The 17,017-nt window shown below is 32.3% G+C and overlaps 2 protein-coding genes across 2 annotated transcripts in view; both read left to right on the top strand.

Annotated features, from left to right (window-relative positions):
- LOC133670868 (binding partner of ACD11 1-like) overlaps window positions 1–4,364 on the top strand; it is a 44,911-nt gene extending 40,547 nt beyond the window's left edge. The window contains exons 2-6 of the mRNA XM_062091458.1: window positions 220–281; window positions 913–1,067; window positions 1,989–2,068; window positions 2,831–2,937; window positions 3,621–4,364. Coding sequence (XP_061947442.1) covers window positions 952–1,067; window positions 1,989–2,068; window positions 2,831–2,937; window positions 3,621–4,079 — 762 coding nt within the window. The 5' untranslated portion in view covers window positions 220–281; window positions 913–951 and the 3' untranslated portion in view covers window positions 4,080–4,364. The remainder of the gene's footprint in view (window positions 1–219; window positions 282–912; window positions 1,068–1,988; window positions 2,069–2,830; window positions 2,938–3,620) is intronic.
- An 8,115-nt stretch (window positions 4,365–12,479) lies between these two features.
- Window positions 12,480–16,675, top strand: LOC133670869 (binding partner of ACD11 1-like). Its single transcript, XM_062091459.1, has 5 exons — window positions 12,480–12,585; window positions 13,217–13,371; window positions 14,301–14,380; window positions 15,143–15,249; window positions 15,932–16,675. The coding sequence occupies exons 2-5, from the start codon at window positions 13,256–13,258 to the stop codon at window positions 16,322–16,324; spliced, it is 696 nt and encodes a 231-aa protein (XP_061947443.1). The 5' UTR covers window positions 12,480–12,585; window positions 13,217–13,255; the 3' UTR covers window positions 16,325–16,675.
- The last annotated feature ends 342 nt before the right edge of the window (window positions 16,676–17,017 follow it).

The following is a 17,017-nucleotide window of genomic DNA, read 5'->3' on the forward strand; positions in this document are numbered from 1 at the left end:
TCTAACAGACACAAAACAAAATCAATACACATTAAATACAAAATATGGAGGCCGGCCCATGTCTAATTCAGTCCAGTAATATTAACTACCTCATTAACCATTTAGCTAAAAGTATCTAACATCACACGTGGTGTTGGTGGCGCGTGGGGGTAACAACTTGATTATAACTCTGTCGGTTGGCACTTTCCAACTTCTAGACGTTAGTTACTCGCTCACCTCACCTCTACCTCTTTCTCTGCGCTTCATTTCTCTCTCCCTGGTTAACTAGCTAATCATCTCAGGTATGCAAACCGAATCCAATATTTTTATTTTCATTTTTTTGATAATCACTTGATTCTTTCTGATAACACGTAAATTTCGAGTTCATTATTTTCTAATGTTTTCTGATGAATTAATGAATTGTTGACTTTTTTTTATTACAAATAATCCCCCAAGTATCAAGAAATGCATGTTGATCAATTCTTTTCATGGGTTATTTCCACTTGTTATATAGCCTGGTAATATGGGCGTTTCTTTAATTTTTCTTTATCTTGGAAATATGTTTTGAAGATTTGAAGAGATTTGAAGATTATGCATGACTGTAGACTAATCTATTCTAGAAATTCATGTTAACAGTTCAAGGAAGAGCATCTAATGATTTTTTGTTGTCCTATGGGGATGTGAGGGAGGGGCCGCTGGAGGTTATGGACCTTAGGATTGCAAGATATGGCTAGGCTGAATGGAAATGATAGTGCATATTGTCTTATTCTGATACTTTTCTTATCTTAACTATCCTTTAAAAACTTGCCTTTTCTGTGTATATAATTGCATTATCTCTATAAGGTGTTGAAGGGAGCAATGATGATTTCTAGAAACAAAAATTGGCTGTGTTAGAATATGTGCTGAGATTTTATATAATACCTCCTCAATCAGGTCAACTTATATCTAGCTTGCACATTGTAAAACTTCACCATGTATCCCGGTGGTTACACTGCTGAGGTTACAAGCTTATCTCCTAAAGCAGAAGAGAAGGATGTGTACGAATTTTTTTCTCACTGTGGTGCTATTGAGCATGTTGAAATCATCAGGTAATACGCGTCCACCGAGCTTCTTGCTTGCAAATTATGTTACTCCTAAGAGAAATTTCCATGAGAGTATATTTACAAATCATCAGTATATTTATGCCATTATATACTCGAAAAACTGATTAGTGAATGCTTCTTTTGTACAAGCTCAAAAAATGAAATGCATATGTTTTACCCTTACAATTATGTTGGAATCAGTGGTTTAGATAGATAGATTGATAATATTAATTTATGACATGTTTGGAGTCTAGCTCCATCCCTAAAATAATTGCAATTCTTTTGCTAGAGGATTCCAATAATTGTCCTTTCCATTGAACCAAGATTGGTATGTTTAAAGACCTCTAATTCAGTCTCTGAAATTGAATTGCTTCTTGAACAAAAATTGAAATTAAGGTTTGAATTCCTCGTGTTTCTCATAAAAGCTTTTCCATTATTCAGTATTCATTCCTCTGCATTTCTTTATTTATTCGGTATTGTCCATTTCCATTATTTGGTAATCGTTCCTCTGCATTTCTTTATTCATCTGATAAACTAGGAATGTATTTTCCCAAGCCTATTCTCACAAAATATGAGGTTGAACATTACTATCTACAATCATTTAGGGTATTCTTAGTTGCTCACTTATTTTTCTATATTTAAGTATAAAATATTATGGAAAAGAGGCATTTGATGACATGTCAACAGTTCTGGTAACAATTAAAAATAACAGGAACTTGCACATATCAAGAGATGAGTCAAAGGGTGTTGATAGGCTAGTGTTGAATGCTATCCCTTTGTTTCTTGGATTGTTGTACTATTGCCTAGCAGCTTTTGGTTCTGCAGCCTCCATTATGCTTGCACAATCAAAACACACACGTCTATTCGTTGTTATTTTCCATGGTCATAAACTGTATTTGACTCGAGGAATGCTTACTCTGAAAACAGATCCGGTGAATATGCTTGTACCGCATACGTAACATTTAAAGATGCCTACGGTCTTCAAACTGCTATCCTGCTCAGTGCAAGTTTCTGCTCTCACTTCTGCAAAGAAAAATAGTTGATATAGTTGGGGAAAAAAAGAAGTTTGTGAGCCATTTTGTTTAAGCTACCCTCATAGCATTTTCCTCATCAAGTTACTTTCTAAGACTTCAAGATGGAAAATTCAACTTTCCTCTGCTATTATTGTGATAAAGATTTTTTTTTTCAATTGATATGACGACAATGTCACTCTACCCATGTCTGAACTCTGAATAAGTTGGAAGTTTTGACCTCAAATAATTTATCTCAATATCTTAATATTTGGATTTGAACAACCAGATCAAAGATAGCCTGGCATAAGTTGGAATTTCACAGTTCTGCTTCAAAGTATGACCTTATGTGGAATCATAAATCTGAATGACCATTGAACTAGAAGTTCATCATTACCTCTTAAGAAAACGTTCTTGGATTGCCTCTATATTTTAATCACTTAAAACTGTTTATAATTCTCTTTTAATTGGTGTTTATGAGATCATCATTAGGATTTCAGCCAATGATTTCACATGCTTATTGATGGCAAATTGCTCCTTAGTTTTCCCTTTCTGAGAAAAATTCATTTTGAAGGCTACCTTTTAGCTACAGAATAAACTTGAATGAATTTCTTTTGTTTTGTATTGTATCGAACTTCAGCTTTCAGCTGAATGATCCAATAGCCATCATGAACACCTACTTGCTTCTTTGGCCTAGCTATCTGACATTTTCTTAGTGGTTAATAGATTTATTTTGCTCTAATTTTATTTTTTAGGGAGCCACCATTGTAGATCAACGTGTTTGCATAACTCACTGGGGAACGTTTGTGGATGAATTTGATGCTTGGGGAAGTTCATCAAAGGATGAAGGAAACACCAGCTCAGCGGTAATATCTTTACTTGTGGTAGCATGCTGAGTGCTCTTTTTACTATCCCATTTATTTTGTATATAAGTTTACAAATTCCTAAGCCCATCAGTTTAAGTTGAGTATGGCAAAATTTATCTAATCTCAAAATTTGAAATATTTCTTCAAAAACTCTAAGAGGTAAAGGATAGACGTTTCCTCTTGCAACCTATTGGACAGAAAATCAAAAGTACAGTAGTATGTTTTGGATGTATCACCACTCGATACATCCAGAGTTCAACAAGCATGTTTTGGTCAATGTCCAGTTAAAACATACCTGCAAGTTACTAAGACAATACGATAGATAGTAATTGCCAATATAAGCTACCCGACTGGGTGATTTAATAAAACACTTGATGTTTATCATACAAGTGAAGGGGTTGAGGTGCATCTCAATGATGCAACCAAGCCAAATCACATCTTTATATGGCCATGATACCCTTGTATCTAAGAAGTCCTAAATTGGGTGCATAGTTTTGGAATTGTATGCCACCATGCTGTACAGCTTGCTCTTCCTTGGATGCACTATCTATTATTTTCAACACTGATTGTGAACATTGCACCCTGCTTAATAATTGTTCATAGCAAGTGAAATGACACCGTACCTAATAGTTTTCTATTAGTGTACCTTCCCTTTTGAACCAACTCTTCTACATTCTTGGCAGGGAATTCCCTTCAACCAGTTTGTTTCTACCCCTGGAGAAGCAGTAACTGTTGCTCAGGAAGTTGTTAAAACAATGTTATCCAAGGGATACATTTTGGGAAAAGATGCAATGGTCAAGGCCAAAGCTTTTGACGAATCTCATCAAGTCTTAGCTACCGCAGCTGCCAAGGTGTCTGAGCTAAGCAATAGAATTGGGCTCACTGACAAGATTTATGCAGGAATGGAAACTGTGAAATGCGTGGATGAGAAGTACCATGTTTCAGAATTCACCAAATCAGCGGCATCAGTTACTGGGACAGCAGCTGTTTCTGCAGCAACTTTTACAGGGAAAACAGCTGTAGCAGCTGCTAATGCTGTAGTCAACAGCACCTACTTTGCTAAGGGAGCTCTTTGGGTTTCAGGTGTTTTGACACAGGCAGCCGAAGCTGCAGCTGATATGGGCAAGAAGGCTAGCACATGAGTGAAGTTTTTCTTTCGAACAACAGTAAGGGTCTTTTACTTTTGTTCTTGTATAAAAATAAATTTTAGTCCTTTTAGATGCAGCTACTCATAGACAGATTAGCTTCTAATGCTTTAATGAATAGCAGCTACTATGCTAAGGGAGCACTTTGTGTTTTTGGCCTTTTGACATGTGAAGCTTATAAGTTGTTTTTTAGCTACTGGAGTTCAATGCCCAGGATTGTGCACATTTTTGGACTTTAGGCTCAAGATACATCTTATGGATCATTGATGTCTATACCTGACATTTTCAGCTGTTGTTTTTTTTTTTTTTAATTATGGTGGTTGATATCACAATTCTTCAGCTGCATGATTTAGATGGGCTGCCGTTGATACATCTTATTCACTGAAAGTCATAACATGCATTGCAACTTTCTTAGAGGTTGTTTCTTTGGTGGGTTACCTTTATGATGTTCTAACATGTGTAAATGGAAACTAAGCGGTAGGATGCAGATCGATTCTCTTGGATTCTTATTGTTGGCAGCTATGTGACGGTGCATTTTACAGCTTGCAGGTTCTGAATACAGTTCCTTGACAAATAAATTGTCAAATCTCTTGAATAATTGACCTTTGTTGCTATATGCTTGGATTATAGGGATCATAAGCTGGGCAGTCACTATTCCTGATGTGCTGGATAGATTGTGTTATGATGCAATCTGGTTCCTTTCCGAGGACCACAAAGCTGAACCATCATTTATGCTGGTGGTCAGCAAAAGTTTTGACCATTCGACGCCCGGGACTGGTCTTGCAAGGCAAGTATACCGGAAAATAAGTTTCTCTATACAATTGACTGCCACTAACATCCAAGAATGTTAGATCTTTGTATTGCGACCGTCTTCTGAGCACATCGGAGGAGGGTTGGCAACTTTACTTCTTGACAAATGTGAATTATAATGCGTACTTTTCTAGTCTTTAGTCACACATTAATTCATTTCTAATCTTTCTTATTGCCTTTTCTTGTCTGCCAGCCACTTAATGATATTGTTCTTTACCCTACGAAAATGCAGACCCACTATGTCTCTCTTTAGTCCTCACAGCCTAATAGCTCCTTTAATCCGCCAAGAATTGTGCCTCAAGAAGCAACCTTTGTCTTCTACCATCCATCTTTAATGCCTCGTTTTGCGAAACTTGCCCTAAAAAGCATGAATCATCTTCCAAAATGCCACCTATAAATACTTTCCGTAATTAAGCTATACATTTTGCATCACCTTGACCACTTTCCGAACTCAATAATTGAATGATTATGGATAGAAAAATCTTATGCAAGGGCCCTTGTTTCTCACAATAAGACAAGCAGAACCATGGCCAATTAATACATGGATCGGTGGGATTATATATCCTTGTTCAAAACGTTTCAACACATAGTGCATTTGTTGCCATTAGCCTCAGCTTGATGGAATTGTTTTGAGGAACGTTTATGGCACAGGTAGCTGATAAAAAGTAGTTTGTTCTCTACTTGTGTTCCTTTTGCTCACTGATTGCCCTTTGCATGTGACCAACAAAAACTGAAGTCAACTTGATTAGACAGAGCTGTGTCATGTAGCCAGTGTTGTGATTTTGTTGTTGGACTGTAAAGGAACTTGTGAACTTGGATTCACCGACGGGATTTGAAATGAGATGATGAGCAGGTATAGAAGGCTGTTCGGATCCCTTCGGCTGATTTATGTTGTTCTATTCATGTGTTTTTTTTATGAAATCCCCATTCTTTAATTTGGCATTGCATGAATATAAGCATTGATACACCTTGGAGTTGCTTCAGAGCGGAATAATAATTTTTTAAGAGCGTGATGTGTTTTTCAACGTGTTTTTTACTCGGAAATACATTAAAATAATATTTTTTTTATTTTTTAAAAATTATATGTAATATCAAAACATCAAAATATCTAAAAACATAAAAAAATTTAATTTTTAATAAAAATAAAATTTCAAACTTTAACCAACTCATTTTAGAACGCAATACTAAACAGGAAATTAGTAACTCATGGGATCTGGCGCCGGAGGCTATGCACCGAGTTGCCGACCTCCGCAAATGATTTGGGAAGAATTTTGGAATAGAATCTTTGATGTCATGAGTCCATTTCTGTTTCAATTTTTTATGGTCTCCGCAGCTTGGATAATCAGGTCACCTTTTAGAAGAGGAGAGCATATCGAGTGAAAAAGAACACTATGATGATCCCATGAAATATTTTGTGCAGTATTTGACGCAGCATGTTTTACTTGGATGCACATTTATTCCAGCACCCTTCGTCTTCACTAAGGTTGAGCCTGTTTTGTCTCTCAGCTGGTTACTGCAATCTTGAAATGCTTTGTTGGAACTGTTTTCAACGAACTTCAGACTTCAGACCATTGCTTAAAGCCGCTTTTCAATGAAGCTGTAATATTTTTTTTTAGTTTAATATAGGTGATCGGACCAGGTTGCATGTATCTCAACTAATTATACAGGTTCTGAAATTAACGACTATGTAAACCTCCAGTGGCTATTATATAAACAACCACACGACTGGAACATAAGACCACAGAGAGAACAAACATCTTAATCCCAAACTCTTACAACTGAACCACCACCTAAATAATAAAAACTGTATTGATTATGCGTAAGTGTCGCGTTGCTGTGGTAGTTGAGTCTTCACTAAGGTTGTAGTTTTATTTCATAAGCCCAAAACATGTAAAATAACTTGTTTTAAATTTGGATTATAATCTCTCTATATGTTATTAAAGGATTAATGAAGATACATATGAAACAATTTATAAAACATGCGTGACATTATTAACCATATGTCATTATAAATGCAGACGAGCAATGACCTCATATTGAAAAGTAAGATAAATTAAAAAATTAAAAATCTTTAAATTAATTTATTTGAACAATTTAAACATAAGTTAATTTAAAGCAATTACAAGTGCATGCAAGTTAGTTAATTACTGAAATAAGGTGTTAATTAACATAAAAACAAATTATGGGTTTTATTTAAATAAATACTAATAATTAAAAAAATATTTATTCATGAAACAAAATAAATTAAATTTTTAGATTAAAATATATGATAATCTACACTAAAAATATTTGATAAGATTTACAATTACAATATAGCTAAAACACATGGGGAAAACACTATATAGCCTTCCTCACATGTTAATGTAAATTGCTACAATGCTTTCCCCCCCCCCCCCCCAATTTTTATTTTTTTTTGTTTTTTCTCAAAATTATCTTTGTAAATTTTATTTTTTTAATATTGAGTTGGTTAAGAATTTAACTTTATAATTCTTTTTCTTTAAAACATTATAAATTGTTACAGCGTTTCCCCACATAGTTTTTTTTTGTTATGATTTTTTTTCAAAATTATTTGTCGATTTTATTTTTTAATATTAAGTTAGTTGAGAATTACAGTTGTAGCTTTTTCTTTAAAAAACTATGAATTGCTACAACGTTTCTTCACATTGTTTTTTTGTTAAGATTTTTTCCAAAATTGTTTGTCGATTTTATTATTTTAATAATGAATTAGTTGAGAATTATAATAGTAGCTTTTCTCACAAAACACTATGGATTGCTAAAGTGTTTCCTCATATGATTTTTTTTAATGATTTTTTTAAATTATATTTGTCAATTATATTTTTTAATATTAAACTAGTTGAGAGTTACAATTACAATATGTGGGGAAAACAATATAGCTTCCTTACAAATTACTGTGGATTGCTATAGTGTTTCTCCATAAAGTTTTTTTTGTTAAGGTTTTTTCTCAAATTATCTTTGTCGATTTTTTTTTTTTAATATTGAACTGGTCGAGAATTACAATTTCAAGAAATTACAAGTAAGACTAAATCATATAGGGGAAAGCATTGTAGTTTTTCTCACAAAACATTGTGAATTGCTATAGTGTTTCCTCACATGTTTTTTTTCCTCTTTTTTTTTTAGTTTTTTTTTATGATTTTTTTCAAAATTATATTTGTCAATTTTATTTTTTTAATATTAAGCCGGTTGAGAATTACAATTACAAGTAAGGCTAATTCATGTGGGGAAAAGCATTATAGCTTTTCGCATAAAACATTGTGGATTGTTATAATGTTTCCCCACAAGGTTTTTTTTTCCCTTTTTTTGTTTTTTGTTTTTTGTTTTTTTGTTTTTTTGTTATCATCTTTGTCAATTTTATTATTTTAATATTGAGCTGGTTATAATTTAGTTTTGTAATTAAAAAAAAAAAACATTATGGATTGCTATAATGTTTCCCCCACATGGTTTTTTTTGTTATGGTTTTTTTCAAAATTGTCTTTGTCAAGATTATTTTTTTAATATTGAGCTGGTCGAGAATTACAATTACAAGTAAAGCTAAATCATGTAGGAAAAGCACAATAGCTTTCCTCACAAAACACTGTGAATTGCTATAGTGTTTTTCCATGCGGTTTTTTTCCTGTTTTATTTTTTGTTATGATTTTTTTTAAAATTATCTTTGTTGATTTTTTTTTTAATATTGAACTGGTTAAGAATTTAGCTTTATAATTTTATTTTCTTTAAAACATTGTGAATTGCTACAGTGTTTCCCCACATAGTTTTTTTTGTTATTGTTTTTGTTTTTGTTTTGTAAAATTATCTTTGTGGATTTTATTTTTTTAATATTAAGCTGGTTGTTACAATTACAATATATGGGGAAAGCATTGTACCTTTCCTCATAAATTACTATGAATTACTACAGTGCTTTCCCCACAAGGTTTTTTTATGTTTTTTTAATGTTTTTTTTCTAAAATTATCTTTGTCAATTTTATTTTTTTTAATATGAAGCTGGTTGAAAATTACAATTACAAGTAAGGCTAAATCATATGGGGAAAGCATTGTAGCTTTCCTCACAAAACACTGTGGATTGTTCTAGTGTTTCACCACAAGGTTTTTTTTTCCTTTTTTTGTGTTTTCTATTTTGATATCATTTTTTTCAAAATTATCTTTGTCATTTTTTTTTAAGCTGGTTATAATTTAATTTTGTAATTATTTTTTTAAAAAAAATATTATGAATTGCTACAATGTTTCCCTACAAGGGTTTTTTTTTGTTAAGGTTTTTTTCAAAATTATCTTTGTCGATTTTTTTTTTTAATATTGAACTAGTTGAGAATTACAATTACAAGTAATGCTAAATTATGTGAGGAAAGCATTGTAGCTTTCGTCACAAAACACTGTGGATTGCTATAATGTTTCGCCACATGGTTTTTTTCCCATTTTTTCTTTTGTTTTTCTTGCTATGATTTTTTTCAAAATTATCTTTGTTGATTTTTTTTTAAATTGAGCTGGTTGAGAATTTAGCTTTATAATTTTTTTTCTTTAAAACATTGTGGATTGCTACAGTGTTTCACTACATATTTTTTTTATTTTTGTTTTTTTTATGATTTTTTTCAAAATTATCTTTTTCGATTTTATTTTTTAATATTAAGCTGCTTGTTACAATTACAATATGTGGGGAAAGCAGTGTAGCCTTCCACACAAATTACTATAGATTGCTAGAGTGGTTTTACCATATGATTTTTTTTCTAAAATTATGTTTGTCAATTTTTTTTTAATATTGAGGTTGTCGAGAATTATAATTACAATAAAGCTAAATCATGTGGAGAAAGCACTGCAACTTTCCTCACAAAACATTGTTGATTGTTATAGTGTCTCCTCATATGGTTTTTTTTTTATAACTTTTTCAAAATTATCTTTGCCGATCTTATGTTTTTAATATTGAGCTGGTTAAGAATTACAATGACAAGTAATTACAAGTAAGACTAAATCATGTAGGGAAGCACTGTAGCTTTCCACAAAAAACATTGTGGATTGCTATAGTGTTTCCAACATGATTTTTTTTTTCTGTTTTTTTTTGTTATGAATTGTTTCAAAATTGTCTTTGTCGATTTTATTTTCTTAATATTGAGTTGGGTGAGAATTTAGCTTTGTAATTTTTTTTCTTTAAAATACTGTGGACTGTTGTAGTATTCCCCTATATTTTTTTTTGTTTTTTTATTATGATTTTTTTCAAAATGATCTTTGTCGATTTTATTTTTTTAATATTGAGTTAGTTGAGAATTATAATTACAGTAATGTTAAATCATGTGGGGAAAGTATTGTAACTTTCCTTACAAAACACTGTGGATTGCTATATTGTCTCCCCACATGGTTGTTTTTTCTTATGATTTTTTCAAAATTATCTTTGCCGATCTTATGTTTTTAATATTGAGCTGGTTAAGAATTATAATGACAAGTACTTACAAGTAAGGCTAAATCATGTGGGGAAGCACCGTGACTTTCCACAAAAAACATTGTGGATTGCTACAGTGTTTCCAACATAATTTTTTTCTATTTTTTTGTTATGAATTGTTTCAAAATTATCTTTGTCGATTTTATTTTCTTAATATTGAATTGGATGAGAATTTAGCTTTGTAATTTTTTTTCTTTAAAACACTGTGGACTGTTGTAGTGTTCCCCATATTGTTTTTTTATTATGATTTATTTTAAAATTATCTTTGTCGATTTTATTTTCTTAATATTGAATTGGTTGAGAATTACAATTACAGTAATGCTAAATCATATAGGGAAAGCACTGTAGCTTTCCTCACAAACCACTGTGAATTGCTATAGTGTTTTTCCATATGGTTTTTTTTCCTGTTGTTTTTTGTTTTCTTTTTTATTATGATTTTTTCTAAAATTATCTTTGTCGATATTTTTTTTAATATTGAGCTAGTTGAGAATTTAGCTTTATAATTTTTTCTTTAAAACATTGTGAATTGCTATAGTGTTTCCCGACATGGTTTTTTTTATTTTGTTTTTTTATGCTTTTTTTAAAAAATATCTTTTTTGATTTTATTTTTTAATATTAAGCTGGTTATTACAATTATAATATGTGAGGAAAGCACTATAGCTTTTCTCACAAATTACTATGGATTGCTACAGTGTTTTCACCATATGGTTTTTTTTAATGTTTTTTTTCTAAAATTATCTTTGTTGATTTATTTTTTTAATATTAAGCTGGTTGAGAATTAAAATTACAAATAAAGTTAAATCATGTGAGGAAAGCATTGTAGCTTTTCCCATAAAACAATGTGGATTGTTATGGTGTTACCCCACATGGTTTTTTTTCCTTTTTTGTGTTTTCTTTTTTATGATGATTTTTTCCACAATAATCTTTGTCGATTTTATTATTTTAATATTGAGCTGGTTAGAATTTAGCTTTGTAATTTCTTTTCTTTAAAACACTATAAATTGCTATAATGTTTCCCCACATGGTTTTTTTTTGTTATGATTTTTTTCTAAAATTATCTTTGTCAATTTTAGTTTTTTTAATTTTGAGTTTTTCGAGAATTACAATTACAATAAAGCTAAATCATGTGGAGAAAGTACTGTAACTTTCCTCACAAAACATTGTGGATTGATACAGTGTCTCCCACATAGTTTTTTTTCTTATGATTTTTTAAAATTATCTTTGTTGATTTTATATTTTTAATATTGAGGTGGTTGAGAATTATAATTACAAGTAATTACAATTAAGGCTAAATCATGTGGGGGAAGCACTGTAACTTTCTTTAAAAACACTATATATTGCAACAGTGTTTCCAACTTAATTTTTTTTCTATTTTTTTTTATGATTTTTTTCAAAATTGTCTTTGTCGATTTTATTTTTTTAATATTGAACTGGATGAGAATTTAGCTTTGTAATTTGTTTTTCTTTAAAACAATGTGGATTGCTGTACTGTTCCCCCACATTGTTTTTTTTTATTAAGATTTTTTTAAAAATTATCTTTGTCGATTTATTTTTTTAATATTGAGTTGATTGAGAATTACAATTATAATAAGAATAAATCATGTGGGGATAACACTGTAGCTTTCCTCACAAAAAATTATGGATTGCTACACGCTTCCTTACATGGGTTTTTTTTGTTTTGATTTTTTATAAAATTTTCTTTATCGATTTTTTTTTAATATTGAGCTAGTAAAGAATTTATTTTTATAATTTTTTTTATTAACAAAAAAACTAAATCATGTAGCAAAAAGATAAATCATGTAGAGAAAATTTTTCCCACCAAAATATTATGAATTACTACGTATCATTCCATTCAGTTTTTAAATTTCTAACTACTAATACAACTTTTTATCTAATATTTATTTATAATTATAACATTTATTTTATAAGCGCTCGTCATGCAGCATACGAGATTTTCTAACATGCACGAAACAAAATCGATACACATTAAATACAAAATATGGAGTCCGGCCCATGTCTAATTCAGTCCAGTAATATTAACTACCTCATTAACCATTTAACTAAAAGTATCTAACATCACACGTGGTGTTGGTGGCGCGTGGGGGTAACAGCTTTATTATAACTCTGTCGGTTGGCACTTTGCAACTTCTAGACGTTAGTTACTCGCTCACTTCTACCTCTTTTTCCGCCCTTAATTTCTCTCTCCCTGGTTAACTACTCTCTCCCTGGTTAACTAGCTAATCATCTCAGGTATGCAAACCGAATCCAATATTGTTATTTTCATTTTTTTGATAATCACTTGATTCTTTCTGATAACACGTAAATTTCGAGTTCATTATTTTCTAATGTTTTCTGATGAATTAATGAATTGTTGACTTTTTTTTATTACAAATAATCCCCCAAGTATCAAGAAATGCATGTTGATCAATTCTTTTCATGGGTTATTTCCACTTGTTATATAGCCTGGTAATATGGGCGTTTCTTTAATTTTTCTTTATCTTGGAAATATGTTTTGAAGATTTGAAGAGATTTGAAGATTATGCATGACTGTAGACTAATCTATTCTAGAAATTCATGTTAACAGTTCAAGGAAGAGCATCTAATGATTTTTTGTTGTCCTATGGGGATGTGAGGGAGGGGCCGCTGGAGGTTATGGACCTTAGGATTGCAAGATATGGCTAGGCTGAATGGAAATGATAGTGCATATTGTCTTATTCTGATACTTTTCTTATCTTAACTATCCTTTAAAAACTTGCCTTTTCTGTGTATATAATTGCATTATCTCTATAAGGTGTTGAAGGGAGCAATGATGATTTCTAGAAACAAAAATTGGCTGTGTTAGAATATGTGCTGAGATTTTATATAATACCTCCTCAATCAGGTCAACTTATATCTAGCTTGCACATTGTAAAACTTCACCATGTATCCCGGTGGTTACACTGCTGAGGTTACAAGCTTATCTCCTAAAGCAGAAGAGAAGGATGTGTACGAATTTTTTTCTCACTGTGGTGCTATGGAGCATGTTGAAATCATCAGGTAATACGCGTCCACCGAGCTTCTTGCTTGCAAATTATGAATTTACTCCTAAGAGCAATTTCCATGAGAGTATATTTACAAATCATCAGTATATTTATGCCATTATATACTTGAACAACTGATTAGTGAATGCTTCTTTTGTAAAAGCTCAAAAAATGAAATGCATATGTTTTACCCTTTCAATTATGGGGAATCAGTGGTTTAGATAGATAGATTGATAATATTAATTTATGACATGTTTGGAGTCTAACTCCATCCCTAAAATAATTGCAATTCTTTTGCTCGAGGATTCCAATAATTGTCCTTTCCATTGAACCAAGATTGGTATGTTTAAAGACCTCTAATGCAGTCTCTGAAATTGAATTGCTTCTTGAACAAAAATTGAAATTAAGGTTTGAATTCCTCATGTGTTTCTCATAAAAGCTTTTCCATTATTCAGTATTCATTCCTCTGCATTTCTTTATTTATTCGGTATTGTCTATTTCCATTATTTGGTAATCGTTCCCCTGTATTTCTTTATTCATCTGATAAACTAGGAATGTATTTTCCACGCTTTTTCTCACAAAATATGAGGTCGAACATTACTATCTACAATCATTTAATGTATTCTTAGTTGCTCACTTATTTTTCTATATTTAAGTATAAAATATTATGGAAAAGAGGCATTTGATGAGATGTCAACATTATGTTCTGGTAACAATTACAAATAACAGGAACTTGCACATATCAAGAGATGAGTCAAAGGGTGTTGATAGGCCAGTTTTGAGTGCTATCCCTATGTTTCTTGGATTGTTGTACTCTTGCCTAGCAGCTTTTGGTTCTGGAGCCTGCATTATGTTTGCACAAGCAAATCACACACATCTATTCATTGTTATTTTTCCTTGGTCATAAACTGTATTTGACTCGAGGAATGCTTACTCTGAAAACAGATCCGGTGAATATGCTTGTACCGCATACGTAACATTTAAAGATGCCTACGGTCTTCAAACTGCTATCCTGCTCAGTGCAAGTTTCTGCTCTCACTTCTGGCAATAAAAATAGTTGATATAGTTGGGAAAAAAAAAAAGTTTGTGAGCCATTTTGTTTAAGCTACCCTCATAGCTATTTTCCTCATCAAGTTACTTTCTAAGACTTCAAGATGGAAAATTCAACTTTCCTCTGCTATTATTGTGATAAAGATTTTTTTTTCAATTGATATGACGACAATGTCACTCTACCCATGTCTGAACTCTGAATAAGTTGGAAGTTCTGACCTCAAATAATTTATCTCAATATCTTAATATTTGGATTTGAACAACCAGCTCAAAGATAGCCTGGCATAAGTTGGAATTTCACAGTTCTGCTTCAAAGTATGACCTTATGTGGAATCATAAATCTGAATGACCATTGAACTAGAAGTTCATCATTACCTCTTAAGAAAACGTTTTTGGATTGCCTCTATATTTTAATCACTTAAAACTGTTTATAATTCTCTTTTAATTGGTGTTTATGAGATCATCATTAGGATTTCAGCCAATGATTTCACATGCTTACTGATGGCAAATTGCTCGTTAGTTATCCTATTCTGAGAAAAATTCATTTTGAAGGCTACCTTTTAGCTACAGAATAAACTTGAATGAATTTCTTTTGTTTTGTATTGCATCGAACTTCAACTTTCAGCTGAATGATCCAATAGCCATCATGAACACCTACTTGGTTCTTTGGCCTAGCTATCTGACATTTTCTTAGTGATTAATAGATTTATTTTGCTCTAATTTTATGTTTTAGGGAGCCACCATTGTAGATCAACGTGTTTGCATAACACACTGGGGAACTTTTGTGGATGAATTTGATGCTTGGGGCAGTTCATCAATGGATGAAGGAAACACCAGCTCAGCGGTAATGTCTTGACTTGTGGTAGCATGCTGAGTGCTCTTTTTACTATCCCATTTATTTTGTATATAAGTTTACAAATTCTTAAGCTTATCGGTTTAAGTTGAGTATGGCAAAATTTATCTAATCTCAAAATTTGAAATATTTCTTCAAAAACTCTAAGAGGTAAAGGATAGCCGTTTCCTCTTGCAACCTATTGGACAGAAAATCAAAAGTACAGTAGTATGTTTTGGATGTATCACCACTCGATACATCCAGAGTTCAACAAGCATGTTTTGGTCAATGTCCAGTTAAAACATACCTGCAAGTTACTAAGACAATACGATAGATAGTAATTGCCAATATAAGCTACCCGACTGGGTGACTTAATAAAACACTTGATGTTTATCATACAAGTGAAGGGGTTGAGGTGCATCTCAATGATGCAACCAAGCCAAATCACATCTTTATGTGGTCATGATACCCTTGTATCTAAGAAGTCCTAAATTGGGTGCGTAGTTTTGGAATTGGATGCCACCATGCTGTACAGCTTTCTCTTCCTTGGATGCACTATCTATTCTTTTTAACACTGATTGAGAACTTGCACCCTGCATAATAATTGTTCATAGCAAGTGAAATGACACGGTACCTAATAGTTTTCTATTAGTGTACCTTCCCTTTTGAACCAACTCTTCTACATTCTTGGCAGGGAATTCCCTTCGGCCAGTTTGTTTCTACCCCTGGAGAAGCAGTAACTGTTGCTCAGGAAGTTGTTAAAACAATGTTATCCAAGGGATTCATTTTGGGAAAAGATGCAATGGTCAAGGCCAAAGCCTTTGATGAATCTCATCAAGTCTTAGCTACCGCAGCTGCCAAGATGTCGGATCTAAGCAATAGAATCGGGCTCGCTGATAAGATTTTTGCAGGAATGGAAACTGTGAAGGGCGTGGATGAGAAGTACCATGTTTCAGAATTCACCAAATCAGCTGCTAATGCTGTAGTCAACAGCCCCTACTTTGCTAAGGGAGCTCTTTGGGTTTCAGGTGTTTTGACACAGGCAGCCGAAGCTGCAGCTGATTTGGGCAAGAAGGCTAGCACATGAGTGAAGTTTTTCTTTCAAACAGCAGCAAGGGTCTTTTACTTCTGTTCTTGTATAAAAATAAATATTAGTCCTTTTAGATGCAGCTACTCTTACACAGATTAGCGTCTAATGCTTTAATGAATAGCAGCTACTATGCTTAGGGAGCACTTTGTGTTTTTGGCCTATTGACATGTGAAGCTTAAAAGTTGTTTTTTAGCTACTATGCTAAGGGAGCACTGTGTTTTTGGCCATTTGACATGTGAAGCTTAAAAGTTGTATTTTAGCTACTGGAGTTCAAAGCCCGGATTGTGCGCAGTTTTGGACTTTAGGCTCAAGATACATCTCATGGATCATTGATGTTTATACCTAACATTTTCAGCTGTCGGTTTTTTTTTTAATTATTTTTATTATGGTGGTTGATATCACAATTCTTCAACTGCATTGTTTAGTTGGGCTGCTGTTGATACATCTTATTCACCGAAAGTCTTTACATGTGTAAATGTAAACTAAGCGTTAGGATGCAGATCGATTCTCTTGGATTCTTATGGTTGGAAGCTATGTGGCGGTGCATTTTACAGCTTGCAGGTTCTGAATACAGTTCCTTGACAAAAAAATTGTCAAATCTCTTGAATAATTGACCTTCGTTGCTATATGCTTGGAGTTGCGTTTATTTATAGTGATCATAAGCTGGACAGTCACTATTCCTGATGTGGT

The sequence above is a fragment of the Populus nigra genome, chromosome 13 (genome assembly GCF_951802175.1).
Source record: "Populus nigra chromosome 13, ddPopNigr1.1, whole genome shotgun sequence".
Lineage (NCBI taxonomy): Eukaryota > Viridiplantae > Streptophyta > Magnoliopsida > Malpighiales > Salicaceae > Populus > Populus nigra.